This window comes from Raphanus sativus, chromosome 2 (assembly GCF_000801105.2).
Source record: "Raphanus sativus cultivar WK10039 chromosome 2, ASM80110v3, whole genome shotgun sequence".
Lineage (NCBI taxonomy): Eukaryota > Viridiplantae > Streptophyta > Magnoliopsida > Brassicales > Brassicaceae > Raphanus > Raphanus sativus.
Window position 1 is genome coordinate 1,851,318 of NC_079512.1, and position 19,812 is coordinate 1,871,129.

The 19,812-nt window shown below is 40.1% G+C and overlaps 2 protein-coding genes across 6 annotated transcripts; both read left to right on the plus strand.

The window, feature by feature from the left end:
• The first annotated feature begins 1,249 nt into the window (after positions 1 to 1,249).
• On the plus strand, positions 1,250 to 3,607 carry LOC130504231 (uncharacterized). The gene is made up of 4 exons (XM_056998826.1): positions 1,250 to 1,423; positions 1,497 to 1,623; positions 1,687 to 1,998; positions 3,569 to 3,607. The coding sequence occupies exons 1-4, from the start codon at positions 1,269 to 1,271 to the stop codon at positions 3,605 to 3,607; spliced, it is 633 nt and encodes a 210-aa protein (XP_056854806.1). The 5' UTR covers positions 1,250 to 1,268.
• Positions 3,608 to 12,646: 9,039 nt separating this feature from the next.
• On the plus strand, positions 12,647 to 19,739 carry LOC130508441 (uncharacterized). Of its 5 annotated transcripts, XM_057003970.1 has the most exons (7): positions 12,647 to 12,798; positions 12,873 to 13,121; positions 13,478 to 13,536; positions 14,745 to 17,223; positions 17,298 to 17,546; positions 17,903 to 17,961; positions 18,646 to 18,869. In XM_057003970.1, the coding sequence occupies exon 4, from the start codon at positions 14,745 to 14,747 to the stop codon at positions 15,681 to 15,683; it is 939 nt and encodes a 312-aa protein (XP_056859950.1). In that variant the 5' UTR covers positions 12,647 to 12,798; positions 12,873 to 13,121; positions 13,478 to 13,536; the 3' UTR covers positions 15,684 to 17,223; positions 17,298 to 17,546; positions 17,903 to 17,961; positions 18,646 to 18,869. The 5 variants fall into 5 exon arrangements, 4 of the variants coding, with proteins under 4 accessions (XP_056859950.1, XP_056859951.1, XP_056859949.1 ...); XM_057003971.1 differs by lacking the exon at positions 18,646 to 18,869 and adding an exon at positions 19,170 to 19,739 and having other exon boundaries at positions 14,745 to 17,546; XM_057003969.1 differs by having other exon boundaries at positions 14,745 to 17,546.
• The last annotated feature ends 73 nt before the right edge of the window (positions 19,740 to 19,812 follow it).

Here is a 19,812-nt window from a genome sequence, read left to right on the forward strand (position 1 = left end):
ATAACGAGGAAAATAGAAAAAAAGAAAAACACGGACCTCGTTAATTTCACGTAAGACAGAATCGTCGTAAAGACCTCGTAAGCTTACGTGGAATTACCGAGGCTTTCTGTTTTTTTTTCTTCCTCGTTATTTCCTCGTGGGTTTACGAGGTTTTAACGAGATATGTTTTCTAAACCCCTAAACCCTAAACCCCAAACCCCATCTTTCTTATCTATTTTGTTTAAATCCCAAACTCCAAACCCCATTAATAATTTTATAATTTTCAATCTTCAAAGGATTATATTTTTAAATCTTCAAAGGATTATATTTTCAAATCTTCAAAGGATTATATTTTTGTTGCAATTAAGATAAAAAAATTTAAATAAATAATTTGATTTTGTATAAGTTTATATTAGAAAGAAGAGATTGATATTAGAAGTTAAAGAATTGTGGTTATAAATTTTGAGGTTTGAAATGTTAAGAATATTGAGGTTAAAAAGAAGATATGTTATGAATATATGAAGTAGAATATAAGAAAGATGGAGTTTAAGGTTTGGGGTTTCGATTTTAGAGGTTTAGAAAATAACCTCGTTAATAACTCGTAACTTACGAGGAACAGAAAGACGGGCCTCGCTATTTCATCGTTTGATTTGGGACGGGCCTCACAATTTCCTCGTAAGGTTACGTGGTTTTTACGAGGAACAGGAACACGTGCCTCTTAAATTCCTCGTAAACTTACGAGGAAATTGCGAGACCTTCGTAAGTTATATATACAACCGCACAAACCTCACACTCTCCATTCCTCCCAACTTCCTCTCCACTTCCTCCCCATTTCGTCTCCAACTCCTCCCCCATTCCTCTCTCCTCCGAAAATGGTAATTTCCTCGCCCCCATAATTAGTTTAGACAATTTAGATAGGTGGTTAGTTTAGGTGGTTAGTTTAGTGAATTTAGATAGGTTTACGGATTTTATGTTCGTTAGATAGATTTTTTAATTATTGATGATAGTTTTTTAATTATTGATGATCATAATCTCAAAAAAATATATTTTTGCAGGTTCGCCAGCGCATGCTTTCTGCTCACTACAGGGAGATATTCGGTGAGCTTGGTAGTCAGTTAGACCCGCCAGGTTCTTCTTCAGGTGCCGGCGGTTCAGGTTCTTCGGATCAGCAGTCTGTTCCCGAGACTCAGCATTTCTTCCCTCCGATGCCTCCTCCGATGGCTCAGCCGATGGCTCCTCCGATGGCTCCTCCGATGGCTCCTCTGATGGCTCCTCCGGTGCCTCCTCCGATGGCTCCTCCTGAGATCCCCGCCGCTGTTCATTCCGATCTCATGGTGCCACCTACTGTTCCCTTCTCGCAGTACACTGTCGAGGATATTCTCGGTATGCCAGGCAGAGCTGGTTTACCAATCATAGACCCCGACAGACCCGACGAGACTTTGTGGTAAGTGCATTTTTTAAATAATTATTTTAATTTATAACTTCATTAAATAATTTAAATTTTCATTTTTTTCCAGGTTTGGGGTTGACAATTGCCTTGCGACAGATGTAACCGAGACGATTAAAGGTTACTTCTCCATGGCGCATCCAAACTGGAAATTGACGCCGATCTACATCCGAAAGACGTGGTTCAAGATTTACGCTGTAAGTAATTCTATTAATTAATTTTTTTTTTTTTAATAACCAATTATTAATTTTTTTTTGCAGCAAAAGTATCATTGGTCCATCGGGGTCAGTGAGAGAGTGAGGAAGGCGTTTTACGAGAAGGCGCAAGTTCGCTTGTCGGACACGGTTTGCAACTGGAAGGGTGCCTGGATCGTCAAGAGGTACACCCGTGGCAAACCCGCTGAGCTTACCACGGATGTTTGGGACGGCCTCATCCGTTACTGGAAGGATCCCAACTCCATTAGGATCGCAAACATTTGTGCTACCGCCCGTAACACGGTAGACGAGCACGGTAACGGCCCGATGCAACACTCTACGGGCCAAAAACCCCATGCCGGTGTCCGTTTGCAAATGGTACTAATTAAATATTTAATTTTTAATTATTATTTTTAATATAATTAAATATATTTCTAACAATTTTCTTAAATGTTTTTAGGCCAAAGAGTTGGGACGTCTCCCGACTCTTCCGGAACTTTACGAGCGGATCCACAAGAACAAGGCGGGCCAGTTTTTAGATGGCAAGTCCGAGCAAATCTACGACAACGTAATTGCTCGGGTTGAGGAGCGCCAGACTCAGCTGACCCAGCAGTCCGCCGACGGATTACCGGTTACCTTATCCACAACTGAAGTGGATAAGATTTACGAGGAGGTAAATTTTTTAACATTATATCTTTTTAATTATTAATTCATTAAATTTACCTTTTAAATTTATCTAACAAATATAATTTTTTTGTTTTTAAGGTTGTCCCTAAGAAAAAGGGACGTACGTTGGGGATCGGTTCCGTCAATGATGTCCGAGAGCGACATCGTCTTATGCTCAGAGACAGACCGAAGAAGTCACTCAGTTGCGTTCCGAGCTGGGCGCGACCAAAAGCCGTGTGAGTGGACTCGAGGCCTTCATCGACGTTATAGCGTCCACAAATCCGGAATGGGAAGCTTTGTTGAGGAACATGAAACAACAAAATCCCATTCCAGGCGAGTCATCGGGCACACATAACGAGGAGGATGTTACGAGGAGGAACGAGGAATTCTACGAGGCGATGAACGAGCCTTAGTTTTTTTAGTTTTTTTTTCGGTTTATGTATTATAAAATCCAAAACTTAATTATATATAAAATATTTTGTTACTTCTGAATTTTATTTAAAATTTATTTATAAACCCAATATTTAAATACTTTTATTTTATTAAATTAATAATTATTATATTTATCAAATAATATTTTTATTAATTCGAAAATTGGCATTCTACGAGTTATTTACGACGAAAAGATTTCCGAGGAATTTACGAGAAAAGCCTTTCGAGGTTTTTACGAGAAAAATATTTCAAGGACTCTACGTGGAATTCACGAGGAATCTTTTCAAGGAAGTTACATCGAATTTACGAGGATTTATTTTCAAGGATCTTACGTGTAAGTAACGACGCGTGTTCCGCGTGGTTTCTACGAGGAAAGCCCGCGAGTGATTTACGAGGAAAAGCGGCGAGGAACTTACGACGAAATATTAACTTCGTCTTTATGAGAAAATAGTAGACTCGCTATTGTACGAGGAAATGGCGACGAAAGTTTTGTTACGACGGACGATAAACGACGAAACACTTTTCCTCGTTAATTCCTCGTAAACATCCTTTTACGAGGAATTAACGAGGAAAATGGCCCTCGTTAAATATCTGTTTTCTTGTAGTGTATTTCTTATTCACAATATTTTGGTTGTTTTTAATTTATTCTGAACTATCATATATGTTTTTTGCTTTAATTAGTAATCAAAATTTTATTACAGCAACAGCAGAATAGAAATCGTTTGCTAAGATGGAAACCATATTGTACAGTTTAAAAGATAACCATTTTGTAATAACTTTGCCGTCTCAAAACTTTAAGCGACAAGAAAACAATTTATTTTTTTTGGGTAAACACGTTTTGAAAACGTAGATGCGTCTTATTATCAATGATCTTGTTAAAGATTGCTAGTAATGTACTGTATCGCTGCATAGGAAGTGAACCGATTAAAATATTTGCAAGAAATTTACAGAAATGGAAAAGAGAAATAACACATGAAACAATGTGGAGAAGAAGCAAACGTGTGAAATTTTGATTTGCCAAATAGAGATAGATGACAAAAGTTCAATTATAGTATCTTCTAAAAGACCACTTATTAGTTTTATTGACGCTTTCGATCATCTAGTGCACTCCCCACTTTCCGACTTCTCACAGCCATTTTTGCTTTCCATCACATGCTCCGCCTTTTTATCAGATTACTATTCCATTTTTTCATACATTTCCTGAGATAATTTAAACTCATTTCTTTACAAAAATTACTTAAACCCATTACATATATGTTGTTCAAAGAACACGTTTTAAAAGTGAAGTTTGTGACTAAGTCTATAAATATGAAGATTGTTTCTTCAAGAAACTGCACTACGTACAATTTTCATATTATCATAACCGCAAAATACATTTACTTTTGTAAAATATATACTATATCTTGATGCTAAACAAGTTTTAGCTTTAAGAGCATTATCATCGGTGAAACTGTAAAAATATCTTTCACCAATTAAATTTTTGTAAAAATATAGTAACATCTCATTTGAGAGATTCTTAAACACTTGTGAACGATTTTTTCAATGCATGATAAAGTTTCTGATAATTTATATCTTTAGTACCAAAATCTATTGATGCTACAAGCATCAATAAGCACGCATGTTTTTTTTAATTCAACATGATAAGATTAGTATTAGGTTATTCAAACAATCTATGAATTCATGGCAGATTTTAGGAAATATTAAACAAGTTCATGTAATTATAAACTGTTTGTACCAGTCGATGTAGTTTTAGTAGGTTAGCAACAACGCTTGACTTACGAGTCGTGTAAGTTTGGGTAATAGTTCATACTTCATATTATTAGTATATAACGTTTAAATTTATGTGCATTGCCGAGGATTATACATATACAAATATTAAAAGGGAAAATCACATAAAAACCATGAAAATATGATTTAGTATGTTTACAAAAAAAAAAATTAGTGACACTTTAAATCTTGAAGTTTTTTCACTAACATTTTTAATCTTCAAAATAATATTTGTATTATAAAAAATTTCCAAACTAAAAAATTGACCTGTTTAAGAGGTAAAAATAGTGATGTGTCCGTTTTTTTTCAAAACAAATATTTATTTAATTCATAAAATAAATAAAAATTAAAAAAAAAATTCAGAAAATTCATAAAGTTAAACATAAATTAAATATAAATTCATAAAATTAAATAAAAATTCAAAAATTAAATATAAATTAAATAAAAAATCATAAATCAAATAAAAATTGAAAAAATTAGTAAAAAATCATAAAAATCAAATACAATTCAGAAAATTAAAAATAATCAGAAAACTAGCTAAATATCAGAAGTTAAATAAAGTTTCAGATAAATAAATAACTAAGATTAAATCAAAAGACATAAATTAAATAAAATCATAAAATTAAACAAAAATCATGAAATTCACAATAACAATGTTTTTAACAACCATCAAATTGACATTTTAATCGTTTAAAAGTTAGTGTAATACAAGCATTATGCATATCAGTGTTGACAATGATGATTATCAAAATGTTGTTATTGACATATCTACCGTTATTTGCGATGTCATAAACTATCGTTGGGTTAGGTGAGAAATTATTATCTTATGAAATTATATGTTTGAAATTATAATTATCAACGATGATATGTCCGTTTAGAAAAATAATCTTGTAATTTTTTTAAAAATACCTTTTTAGTTTTTATTTTTTTTGAACTTTTCAATTGGCTAACTTTTGTGAATTTCATTTTATATAATTTTATGAACTTTATTTAGTTTTCTGAAATTTCATTTTATTTAATATTCTGAATTTTTATTTAATTTATAAATTTTCTAATTTTTATTTAATTTTTGAATTTTATTTAATTTTTTTAATTTTTTTTACCTATTAAATAGGTCAACTTTTTGGTTTAAAAGTTTTTTATGATACAATGTCATTTTGAAGGTTAAAAATGTTAGTGAAAAAATTTCAAGGTTTAAAGTGTAAGTAAGTTCTATTTTCGAAGTTTTTTATGCGATTTTTCCAATATTAAAAAGAATTAGTTTTCTTTAAAGTACATTTTTAGATAAACCCTTCTCGGACCTTATGGTCCAATCATTTGTATATTGTCCATGATCGTACATATTTATATTTAAGATTTTGATTATGCGGAAAGGTTCGATATTATATAGATGTAGGTAAACCTAAATCTAAAATAATGAAAATAATGGATTTAAAGAAAATGCAGCGAATGTGATCAAATTAACTTAATTTCAGCCATGAGATTATCTTTATTAGTGGCATAAGCAACTTTTCCACATTCTCATATAAAAGCCGACATGACATTCTTCCAATCGAAGAAGTGGCCTGCCTTGTGATTGTTGGATAAGCTTCAAAAGAGCTTACTTAGACAATAAGTTATTCATTAAGATAAGTAGAATAACAATAGGATTAGGATGAAGTTATGTTCCTAGTTTGAGTTGTAATAGGTCAAGATAAGAGCCTATATAAAGAGATCAAAGTTGTAAGAGATATTTCAAGAAGTTAAGAATATATAAAACGAAGAACAGTTTTATAATCCAAGCTTGCATACATACGTTTTGATCTTGGTGACTATATTTGGTATCAGAGCACTAGGTTATTCGTATTTGAGAAGACAAGAAGAAGGAAATCATGGCTGATACTAAAGATTTAACAGAAGTTAAGGCTCCGACTGCACTAGGAAGAAGAGAAGATGTTCCAAGTACAGTGGTCTGTCCTATGCTTTCGACGACAAATTACAATGTCTGGGTGAAAAAGATGAAAGCTCTCTTTAAGCTTCATAAGGTATGGGAGGTGATTGATCCAGGAACAGAGGATGAAGACAAGATAAATATGGCGATTGTACTGATGTATCAATCAGTACCTGAAACTCTGGTAATGCAATTTGGAGATGACGATACTCCTAAGGAAATCTGGGATTCAATCAAAACAAAGAACGTAGGTGTTGAACGAGTAAAAGAAGCAAGATTGTTAACACTAATGAATGAGTTCGATCGCTTAAACATGGAAGACTCGGACAATATTGATGCATTCACGAGCAAGCTAACTGAACTTGCATCAAAATCGGCCTCGCTAGGACAGAAGATTGATCAACCAAAGCTCGTGAAGAAACTACTCAACAGTCTACCAATGAAGTTCATTCACATTACAGCTTCGATAGAACAGATGCTGGATTTAAATAAAACCTCCTTTGAAGATATTACAGGAAGACTCAAAGCATACGAAGAACGTGTTAAAGGCAAGACGGCATATGATCAACAAAACAACCTGCTTTTCGCAAGTTCAGAAGCCTCGTACAATCAGAATTCAAGAGGACGAGGAAGAGGTTGGAATCGTGGTCGTGGTCGTGGTAATAGTGGCAGAGGACGCGGAAAAAGCAATTCTGGAGAAGAAAACAAAGAAAAGAAGGACTACTCTCAGATTGTGTGCTTCAACTGCAAGAAAAAGGGACACTTTAAATCAGTGTGCCCTGAGAAGAAAGAGGATACACAGGAACTGAACAAAGCTGAGACAGAGACAGCAGAGGCGGCTCTGTATCTACACGAGCTTGTGTACCTTAATGAAGATAAAATATTACCTAAGGTGTTTGAAGATGATAAGAAAGAAGATGAAGTATGGTATTTAGACAACGGAGCTAGTAATCATATGACAGGACAAAGGTCTTATTTCTCAGAGCTTAACGAGAACATCAAAGGCAAAGTGAAGTTCGGAGATGGATCCTATGTGGATATCAATGGAAAGGGTTCAATCCTGTTTGAAGCAAAGAATGGTGAACAGAAACTCTTAACTGATATCTACTATATACCTAATCTAAGGAGTAATATCTTGAGTTTAGGCCAAGCAACTGAGCAAGGCTGTGATATAAGAATGAAGGACAGCTACCTGACCTTAAGAGATCCAAACGGAAGATTATTAGCTAAAGTGAAAAGAACCTCTAACAGACTGTACAAGATAAAACTTCAAGTTGGCCAAGCAGCGTGTCTTTTAGCTAAGATTAAGGAAGAACCATGGCAATGGCATGCTAGACTCGGTCATATCAACTTCAAAACTATAAAAACGATGGCGACTCATGGAATGGTTAATGGTCTACCAGAGATTGATGAAGTAAAGCAAATCTGCGACTCTTGCTTAGTAGGAAAGCAGACCCGACAGCCCTTCCCAAAAGCAACATCGTTTAGAGCTTCTCGTGCTTTGGAGCTGTTACACGCTGACTTGTGTGGACCTATATCACCAACTACTCTCTCTCAGAACCGATATATCTTTGTCATCATTGATGACTACACAAGGTACATGTGGTCTATTTTACTAAAAGAAAAAAGTGAAGCGTTTGGTAAATTCAAGACTTTTAAGAACCTTGTGGAGAAGGATTTTGAGAAAGAGATAGTAACATTACGTACCGACAGAGGAGGTGAGTTTACCTCACATCAGTTTCAAGAATTCTGCAACACCAACGGCATAAGACGTCACTTGTCTGCTCCGTACACGCCGCAACAGAACGGAGTGGTGGAACGAAGAAACCGTACACTTATGGAGATGACTCGCAGTATGTTAAAAGCTATGAATATGCCTAACTACTTATGGGGAGAGGCAGTTCGTCATGCCACTTATTTGATCAATAGAGTCCCCACAAGGGCTTTAAAGAATCAAACTCCCTATGAGTGTATACGAGGCAAGAAACCAAGTGTGTCTCATATAAGAATGTTTGGTTGTGTGGCACATGCAAAGATAGACTCTGGTCAACTAAGAAAGCTTGACGACAGATCACTAGCTTTGGTACACCTTGGTATTGAGCCAGGAACCAAAGCTTATCGACTTTACAACCCGAATACGAAGAAAATAATAGTAAGTCGAGATGTGATTTTTAATGAAAAAGCTTGCTGGAATTGGAAGGGAGGAAGTAAGGAAACTCAGAGTGAACCAGGTATGTTTCACATGTCATGGGGATCAACAGAAGACAAAGGAAGTGGTCCTTACATTGGAGGAGTACAACATGAAACAGTCTCACTTCCAGAAGAGGTTGAAACCGAACAGAGTCCTGCAGAAGTAAAAACAGAGTCATACGAAACAGAGGAAACTGACTCTGTTGTGGTAGAAGAAAGCGATCAAGTACCGGAGTTGAGACGATCATCTCGACAAGTAAATAAACCGGAGTATCTCAAGGATTACATCCTACTCGCAGAAGTAGAGTGTGAGATGTTACTCCTATCTATTAACGATGAGCCGATGAATTTTCACGAAGCAAAAGGTGATAAGAGATGGATAATGGCTTGTGAAGATGAAATAGGCTCTATCAACAAAAATAGAACGTGGACACTAGTTGATAAACCTGTTGGAGTAAAGATCATAGGTCTCAAGTGGGTGTTTAAGATTAAAAGGAACGCAGACGGCACAATCATAAAGTTCAAGGCGAGGTTGGTTGCTAAAGGATACGTTCAAGAACACGGAATTGACTATGATGAAGTTTTCGCTCCAGTAGCTCGACTAGAGACCATACGACTGTTGATTGGTTTGGCTGCATCAAATCAATGGGAAATACATCATCTAGATGTCAAAACAGCTTTCTTACACGGAGAGTTGAATGAAGACGTCTACGTATCTCAGCCCGAGGGATTTGAAAAGAAGGGAGAAGAATGTAAGGTTTTCAAACTCTCTAAGGCTTTGTACGGTTTAAAGCAAGCTCCACGAGCTTGGAACACGAAGCTTGATCAAGTATTAAAGAAGCTAAGGTTCAGAAAGTGCAGCAAAGAAAGCTCTGTATATCGGCGAGAGGACAAAGATACTCTGCTCATTCTAGCTAATAGATAGGAGTAACATCAATGTGAAGGAGATAAAAGAATTCAAACGGTCAATGTCGCAGCAGTTTGAGATGTCTGATCTAGGCGTGTTGACTTACTATCTCGGAATGGAAGTAGAGCAAAGTCCACGAGGCATTACGATTAAGCAAGAAGCGTATGCATTGAGGATACTAAAGGAAGCTGGACTAGATGATTGCAACTCAGTCAATATACCGATGGAATTTGGTCTGCAATTCTCTAAGGCATTAGATGAACCGGAGATTGACGCAACCTTATACAGAAGAAGGATAGGATGCTTAAGATACTTGATGCATTCAAGACCTGACTTAGCATTCTCTATAGGAATCTTAAGTAAGTATATGCACTCTCCACGGAAGTCTCATGGTGACGCATTGACGAAGGTATTAAGATATCTAAAGGGAACTCAAGGCTACGGTTTGGTGTTCAAATGTGGAGGATCACAGAAGCTCGTTGGTTTCAGTGATAGTAGCCATAACACTGATCCAGATGACGGTAGAAGCACAACTGGCCATTTGTTTTGTCTCGGAGATACACCAATATCTTGGTGCTCGCAGAAACAAGATGTAGTAGCTCTGTCCTCATGTGAAGCTGAATACATGGCGGCAACAGAGGCGGCTAAACAAGCTATCTGGCTTCAGGAGTTAGTGAGTGAAATCACAGGAAGAAAGAACGAAAGGACACTGGTTCGTGTGGATAACAAGTCTGCCATAGCTTTGGCAAAGAATCCAGTTCTTCACCGGCGTAGCAAACACATTCATAAGCGTTTTCATTTCATCAGGGAATGTGTAGAACGAGAGCTGATCGACGTTGAGCATGTACCCGGAACAGAACAGAAAGCAGACATTCTAACTAAGGCACTAGCAAAGATCAAGTTCAAGGAGATGAGGGATTTGATTCAAGTTCAAGATTTAAGCAAATGAGCTTTGAAGCTTAGAAGGGAGAATGTTAGATAAGCTTCAAAAGAGCTTACTTAGACAATAAGTTATTCATTAAGATAAGTAGAATAACAATAGGATTAGGATGAAGTTATGTTCCTAGTTTGAGTTGTAATAGGTCAAGATAAAAACCTATATAAAGAGATCAAAGTTGTAAGAGATATCTCAAGAAGTTAAGAATATATAAAACGAAGAACAGTTTTATAATCCAAGCTTGCATACATACGTTTTGATCTTGGTGACTATAGTGATTAGCCTTTCACTAAATAAAAGATTTCATCCATTTCTTTATATGTATATATTACATAGAAAATTTCAATTATGCAAATTTCAAAAGATTTCATCCATTTCTTTATCATTTTTTCACATATATGTATATATATAGAAATCGAATCTAGAAGCCTAACATTGTTGTTGATATATAGTTTGAACATACACTAATTGATATCAGGTGATAGGGAACAAGTCTTATCTGATATGCTGGATATATCAACTTTCCTATGCGTACAATTATTTGACATTGAGTTTACAACATGCTAGAACGGCTTATCAGCTGACAACATTTACATACAAAGATGATAAATACTAAAAATATGAATCACATACATGGAAAAGAAGATAATTGCAATTACTTTCCGAAAATAACTTTAGAGGTTGGGGAACTAAAAGTATGTAACAAAGATTTGGGATAAAACTTGTTACATCTAGTGCAATTTTCTTTATTAACAAACAAATTAAAGTTGTTTAACAAACAAACAACGAAAAGGAACCTCATCACTTAAAGCTTTACTATACGGCCGCCTTGTAATAAAAACATTATTGAGATAATGAGTTAAATGTGCATAGAGATCACGTGGATTTTTATAGTTGAAGCCACTAACAAATCTAATTAACGTCGAAGCCTCTTTTTCTTTTACTGTTTGAAAACGATCTTCCATTATTTTTCTCTTTTTGAGTGATGATGATCAGTAAGCAAATCTTTAGTATACCCCATAGTTGGATTCTCAAGATCCACACTTTGTGAGGACTTTTTAACTCATGTTTTGGTACTGATGTTGATGTTCTGAGGAGCAGCACAACCATCTAAAAATAAACCAAACATGGATACAAACCAGACCAACCCGATTTGAGATACAGGTGGTTCTCTGATGATCTTGGTTTGGAATCGGTAAATGGGCTCATAAAATGATTTTAGTTTAAGCATTGCAAAGACATTTTATTCGGTCTAGTTTTCTCTGGTTCAACATGTTTACTGATTCAGTTTGGCATATTACTCGGCTCAGGATCAATCCAGCTTTGAGGAATGTTTAAGTCCAAACATAAAGTCAAACCTAGTAGATACGAGTCATATAATCAAACATAGGAACAGTCACATTTGGATAACAATCTCAGCATAGTAATGAAGATGATTTGGAAGATCTATGAGTTACATTAATGACTCAAGATTCAGGGATTCCTCTTCACAGTGACCGTGAAGATGGAATTTAACCACACAGACAAATCTTATTCCTAAACTAAAACACATTTTTACGAGCTCAAAACTCAAAACCTTGGCAAGAACTTGAAGCAGGGGAAGTGTATAGTGAAACACTATACCAAAAACCAAGCGTCAACTTGGCTACTGCAAGTCTGCAACTACAACTCAAAGTCTCAAAGTAACATATATCAGGTCAGATTATCAGTAATTTCGCTCAAGTTAGGCTTCATACTCCATATAACTGCTTCCAAGTTCAAAGGCCGTACCCATTTTGATCTTAACCAAAAGTTCAGGTTAAGATAAAATCTGAAACTTTACACAAAAGTTCATGCATTTAAGCTCCAAAGCAAGGAAACTAGTCAACACAAAACAAGTTCAACTAAACCCAGAGAGCATTACACTGCCAAAGCTAAACACTTGCATTACTAAGGTCAGCCAATATATCCCTGCCACGTGTTCTGAAATATTACTAATGGGCTTTAATATGGGCTTAGATTTCGAAAAACATACGAAATTTTTATTTATAAGAAAGGGAGGCACACGGCACTCCACCTGATCTCAACGCTAAGCTCGTCTCACCAAACTCACCTGTAACGACCCGATTTCGGCCACAGAGTTCGTTAGCATGCTAACGCCCATGCACTCACCCAAAGGTCTAATATTTGCCTATAAATACCAGCTCATCTACTTTGTTTTCTCCACCAAGTTATCAAGAAAAGTTTTAGAGAGAGAGATAGTGAGTGGAGTTGTGATCATTTTGCAGAGAGAGAGTCGCCTGAGGTCGTCGCCGGAGCCACCGTGTCCAGTGATCTCGTCAAGCTCATCACCACCTTTCGTTGTAGTCGGTAAGCGCCGGAAACCGCCATGCATTTGAGTTTAGTTTCGTGCGTTTAGTAAATCGTCCATAACTTTCTAACAGTTGCGAATCTCGTGCATGCAAACCCACCATCGTGTTCCTCTCGTCGAGACGAATCCGTAGACACCAGAATCTCCATAATCGGAGCTCAGACGAAGCCGTACGCGCCCTCCAAAGTTTCGCCGGAAATCGTCTCCGCCACCACCGGACCACCGCTTCGCCGCCGCCGGAAATCGTCTCCGCCGCCGGCCACCGCCGTTCTCCGCCGCCAGCCACCGTCTTCCTCCGACGCCGCTCCGCCGTCCTCCGCCGGTAAGCCACCGCCGCCCTCCGCCGTCGCCGCCGTTGACCGCCACCGGTGACTCGCCGGCGACTCGGCCAACTCGGCTGAGTCGACCCGGTGAGTCAACTCGGTGACTCGGTTAACCGGTCGGTTTGATTGGTTTAAATCAATTGCGATTTGGTTAGGGTTGGTTAGCGTAAACCATCGGTTAAAATCAATTCGAAATCGGTTAAGGAAAACCAATTGGTTAAATCAAATTGATTTTTGGTCAAGGGTTGACCGGGTTGACCTTTGACCAGCGGATTGACTTTTCCGTAGACTTTGACCAGACCCGTTTTGAGTCGTTCGAAAGGCGTTTTGACTCGAATTTTCGCCGTGGTTTCAGATTTGGAGTCTATTTGAGCAGCTGGAGTTCATAGATACCACTTCTCTTCATTTGCTAAGGTGAGGGCTACTCCGTTTAAATCCCGAGCTAGTTTAGTACTGCTATTATGAAAAGTTTAGTTTCGAAACATGATAGTCTCTGTGAATCGAGTCTGTTTGAGTTTGTTTGAGAGTCTTGCGTGTTCATAATTGTTATTGATTGTTAAACCGGAAATAGGATAATAGAGGATTCAACGGTTGTGTGAAATGTTTGATGCTGAGAACTGTTATATATGTATGTATATATATAGTTATATAGTAGGGACTATGTGATTGTGCGGGGGTTCGGAGATGTCCGAGCTATCGACGCAGCGGGATTTGTGCGGGGGCCCAGAGACGTCTGAGCTAGCGACGCAGCGGGATTTGTGCGGGGGTACAGAGACGTTTGTACTAGCGACGCAGCGGGTGGTTGTGCGGGGGTACAGAGACATACTGTACTAGCGACGCAGCGGTTATCTATATCCTTATGAGGAGATGCGTGGTGCAGAGAGTAGCTGTGTACTATAAGCGCATGGGTTGTAGTTGGATAGTTTTCTAGTCGCTTGTTGATTGTTCTTTGTGGTGTAGACAACGTGTTTGTTTCATGCTAGAGCTAGGCCTACATAATCGTAGTGCTATGCACTGAGTCAGTGGTTTGCGGTTTAGCATCCCATACCTCACTGAGCGACTCCCCTGTTGCTCACCCCTCTTTCTTTCTCCTTTCAGGTGAGACCGATGAGCAGGAGTGATCATATCGGACTAGTGCTACTATTTGGGCTCGTGGGCTTTATCGTTTTATCGTTTTATCTTTTTATCGTTATTGGGCCTTTAGGCCTTCGGACTTATATCGTTTCCGCTACTTCCTATTTTCAGACCTTCGGGCTTATGTTGTTATTTATATTTCGGATGTTTATTTTCGGATTTGACTTTATGGTATGACGTGGATTTTATTATCCGTATTATTATTATTATTCCCGCTGCACTATTATTTATTTATCTCGAATTATTTTATCATATTCGAAAGAGACGCGGTCGCGTCAGTTTTTGGTATCAGAGCCGTGTTCCGTCCCGGCTCCGACCCGGGATGGCGATCTTTGGAGACTCGGTTTTTATTCGGTTTTAATCGGTTTTCAAATGTTTATGGGGATGTGGGGATTTTAAAAATAAAATAAAATAGCACTTTTCCGTTTGATATCACTCCTTTAATTGTTGGATTTAGTCAGAAGTTAACTCGATTGCATTCATTTCAGATGCCGCCGAGGAGAGCTACCCGTGCTCAGATCGCTAGAGATGCTAGAGAGGCTCAGGACGAGCATGTTCAGCCCGCAGTTCCGCAGCCCGTTGCTCCGCAGATTGATCAGGATGCCATGAGACAGATGATTCAGGAGTCAGTTCAGCAGATTGCCCAAGAGACAGCCAGGCAAGCCGCTCAAGAGGCTGCCCGGGTAGCTGCTCAGGAAGTTGCTCGACAGATGGCTGCAGCTCAGCAGGTTCCGCAGGGTCCTCAGATTCATGTGCAGCAGGGTCCGCAGATTCATATGCAGCAGGTTCCGCCCGTTCAGGTTCAGCATGATCATCAGGCTCCAGCTCAGCAGGCCCCAGCGCCACAATATCCGCAGGTTCCTATTCAGCCGGTTCCAGGTGTCTTTCAGGTTCCGCCGCCGCCACCTGTCATTCCAGTGCATGTGCCCGAGGTTGATGAAACATTTATCAGGGTGTTGTCACAGATGAAGTATGTGAACTTGGAGCATTTCAGTGGTACCACGGACCCTACACTTGCTCACGATTGGAGGCACAGTTTGGATAAGTGTTTGAACACTATCTCGTGCCCATCAAGGCACAAGCTTAGGATTGCTGAGTTGTATTTACGCGGAGATGCAGCAGTGTGGTGGGATGGAGTGCGAGTGATGCACCACGGCGAGATGACTTATGAGGATTTCCTGTATGCGTTCAACAAGAAGTATTTTCCAAGAGAAGCTTTGGATGAGAAGAAGAATGATTTTGAGAGTTTGAGGCAGAGTGGAAAGTCTGTCAGAGAGTATGAGCATGAGTTTCGCCAGCTTCACAGGTTTGCGGGAATTGGTATGGATGAGGAGGATCTTATCAGGAGGTTCTTAAAAGGAATGCGAGTAGAACTTCACGGTAGGTGCAGTATGGTCACCTATACCAGTTTGGAGGATCTGGTATAGAAGGCCGTTGTGCAAGAGAAATGTATTGCAGCGGGGCAGAAGTTCAACAAGGCAGCTCAGCATAAGTCTGAAGGAGCTTCAGAGTCACATAAGAGGACATGGGATCGGCCGAGTATCCAGTGTCATAATTGTGGGTTGTTCGGGCATGTTTCTAGAAATTGCCGAAAGCCACTAGTTACCCAGTTTATAGCGCCAGCAGCACCAGTAGCAGCAACTAGGAACTGTTATGGTTGTGACCAGCCAGGTCATATCTTCAGAGATTGCCCGAGGAGGGGCAATGCAGCACTTCCACCACCACCGAAGCGCCTAGACATCGCTCCACGTGTGTTCACGGTTGGAGATGCCCAGGGAGCCGAGCCGATAGCGGGTATGCATCTTATTCATACTACTTGTGTTTGAATATTGTGGTCTCGTAATTATCTGTGTAGTTAGCAAAAATCTCGTATAGTTCGGTTTTGGTTAAAAGTAAGTTAGTTCGCATCTTGTTCGACACGGAGCTTCCCACAGAATTGTGAGTTCACATGTGGTCAAGTCTTAGCATTTTCAGTGTATCTTTAAAAGAAGACAAAGAGGATTTGAGAGCAATCAGTATTCATCGTGATGTACCAGTTGTCTTTCGAGTATTAAGATGGCATCGTATGAAGTCCTTTACAACAAGTTTTATTACACACCGCTTTATTGAAGACAAAAGTGGGGGAGCGACGTGAGGTAGAAACCACAATGGATCAAGAGATGGTAGAGCAAATGAACGTGCTCAAGTTTGGCCTTGGGAAGGCCATGACCGTGAAAAAAAAGTTATGCATATATGCGTCGTAAGGATTTGGAGTTTCAGGCGAGTGAATGAATATATCTAAAATGAAGACATTTCAAGGAGGAGCTAAGACACAAAAGTTGATGAAGCTTAAACCGAAGTACATGTTATCATATCTTATTTTTGGAGCGGATTGGAGCAGTTCTTAGAGATTGGATTTATCGGCAGAGTTATCTGACTTCCACGATGTGTTTCATGTTTCCGTTTTGAGAAAAGTTGTTAGAGAGCCAGAGCTCATTTTGCAGCAGCCACCAAGTGATCTTGGCAAGAATTTATGTGCGCCTTGTCAGCCAGTGGAGATTTTGGATCGCCAAGTGAAAGCAGTTAAGGGAATGATGACCATGTTGGTCAAGGTTCGTTGGGAGTCTGAGCCTCAGATGAGGATTGATTATCCAGAGCTGTTTCAGGATGGTGTTGGACAGTCAGCGGACGACTCGAATTCGAGGACGAATTCTTTATTAGTGGGGGAGAATTGTAACGACCCGATTTTGGCCACAGAGTTCGTTAGCATGCTAACGCCCATGCACTCACCCAAAGGTCTAATATTTGCCTATAAATACCAGCTCATCTACTTTGTTTTCTCCACCAAGTTATCAAGAAAAGTTTTAGAGAGAGAGATAGTGAGTGGAGTTGTGATCATTTTGCAGAGAGAGAGTCGCCTGAGGTCGTCGCCGGAGCCACCGTGTCCAGTGATCTCGTCAAGCTCATCACCACCTTTCGTTGTAGTCGGTAAGCGCCGGAAACCGCCATGCATTTGAGTTTAGTTTCGTGCGTTTAGTAAATCGTCCATAACTTTCTAACAGTTGCGAATCTCGTGCATGCAAACCCACCATCGTGTTCCTCTCGTCGAGACGAATCCGTAGACACCAGAATCGCCATAATCGGAGCTCAGACGAAGCCGTACGCGCCCTCCAAAGTTTCGCCGGAAATCGTCTCCGCCACCACCGGACCACCGCTTCGCCGCCGCCGGAAATCGTCTCCGCCGCCGGCCACCGCCGTTCTCCGCCGCCAGCCACCGTCTTCCTCCGACGCCGCTCCGCCGTCCTCCGCCGGTAAGCCACCGCCGCCCTCCGCCGTCGCCGCCGTTGACCGCCACCGGTGACTCGCCGGCGACTCGGCCAACTCGGCTGAGTCGACCCGGTGAGTCAACTCGGTGACTCGGTTAACCGGTCGGTTTGATTGGTTTAAATCAATTGCGATTTGGTTAGGGTTGGTTAGCGTAAACCATCGGTTAAAATCAATTCGAAATCGGTTAAGGAAAACCAATTGGTTAAATCAAATTGATTTCTGGTCAAGGGTTGACCGGGTTGACCTTTGACCAGCGGATTGACTTTTCCGTAGACTTTGACCAGACCCGTTTTGAGTCGTTCGAAAGGCGTTTTGACTCGAATTTTCGCCGTGGTTTCAGATTTGGAGTCTATTTGAGCAGCTGGAGTTCATAGATACCACTTCTCTTCATTTGCTAAGGTGAGGGCTACTCCGTTTAAATCCCGAGCTAGTTTAGTACTGCTATTATGAAAAGTTTAGTTTCGAAACATGATAGTCTCTGTGAATCGAGTCTGTTTGAGTTTGTTTGAGAGTCTTGCGTGTTCATAATTGTTATTGATTGTTAAACCGGAAATAGGATAATAGAGGATTCAACGGTTGTGTGAAATGTTTGATGCTGAGAACTGTTATATATGTATGTATATATATAGTTATATAGTAGGGACTATGTGATTGTGCGGGGGTTCGGAGATGTCCGAGCTATCGACGCAGCGGGATTTGTGCGGGGGCCCAGAGACGTCTGAGCTAGCGACGCAGCGGGATTTGTGCGGGGGTACAGAGACGTTTGTACTAGCGACGCAGCGGGTGGTTGTGCGGGGGTACAGAGACATACTGTACTAGCGACGCAGCGGTTATCTATATCCTTATGAGGAGATGCGTGGTGCAGAGAGTAGCTGTGTACTATAAGCGCATGGGTTGTAGTTGGATAGTTTTCTAGTCGCTTGTTGATTGTTCTTTGTGGTGTAGACACCGTGTTTGTTTCATGCTAGAGCTAGGCCTACATAATCGTAGTGCTATGCACTGAGTCAGTGGTTTGCGGTTTAGCATCCCATACCTCACTGAGCGACTCCCCTGTTGCTCACCCCTCTTTCTTTCTCCTTTCAGGTGAGACCGATGAGCAGGAGTGATCATATCGGACTAGTGCTACTATTTGGGCTCGTGGGCTTTATCGTTTTATCGTTTTATCTTTTTATCGTTATTGGGCCTTTAGGCCTTCGGACTTATATCGTTTCCGCTACTTCCTATTTTCAGACCTTCGGGCTTATGTTGTTATTTATATTTCGGATGTTTATTTTCGGATTTGACTTTATGGTATGACGTGGATTTTATTATCCGTATTATTATTATTATTCCCGCTGCACTATTATTTATTTATCTCGAATTATTTTATCATATTCGAAAGAGACGCGGTCGCGTCAGTTTTTGGTATCAGAGCCGTGTTCCGTCCCGGCTCCGACCCGGGATGGCGATCTTTGGAGACTCGGTTTTTATTCGGTTTTAATCGGTTTTCAAATGTTTATGGGGATGTGGGGATTTTAAAAATAAAATAAAATAGCACTTTTCCGTTTGATATCACTCCTTTAATTGTTGGATTTAGTCAGAAGTTAACTCGATTGCATTCATTTCAGATGCCGCCGAGGAGAGCTACCCGTGCTCAGATCGCTAGAGATGCTAGAGAGGCTCAGGACGAGCATGTTCAGCCCGCAGTTCCGCAGCCCGTTGCTCCGCAGATTGATCAGGATGCCATGAGACAGATGATTCAGGAGTCAGTTCAGCAGATTGCCCAAGAGACAGCCAGGCAAGCCGCTCAAGAGGCTGCCCGGGTAGCTGCTCAGGAAGTTGCTCGACAGATGGCTGCAGCTCAGCAGGTTCCGCAGGGTCCTCAGATTCATGTGCAGCAGGGTCCGCAGATTCATATGCAGCAGGTTCCGCCCGTTCAGGTTCAGCATGATCATCAGGCTCCAGCTCAGCAGGCCCCAGCGCCACAATATCCGCAGGTTCCTATTCAGCCGGTTCCAGGTGTCTTTCAGGTTCCGCCGCCGCCACCCGTCATTCCAGTGCATGTGCCCGAGGTTGATGAAACATTTATCAGAGTGTTGTCACAGATGAAGTATGTGAACTTGGAGCATTTCAGTGGTACCACGGACCCTACACTTGCTCACGATTGGAGGCACAGTTTGGATAAGTGTTTGAAACACTATCTCGTGCCCATCAAGGCACAAGCTTAGGATTGCTGAGTTGTATTTACGCGGAGATGCAGCAGTGTGGTGG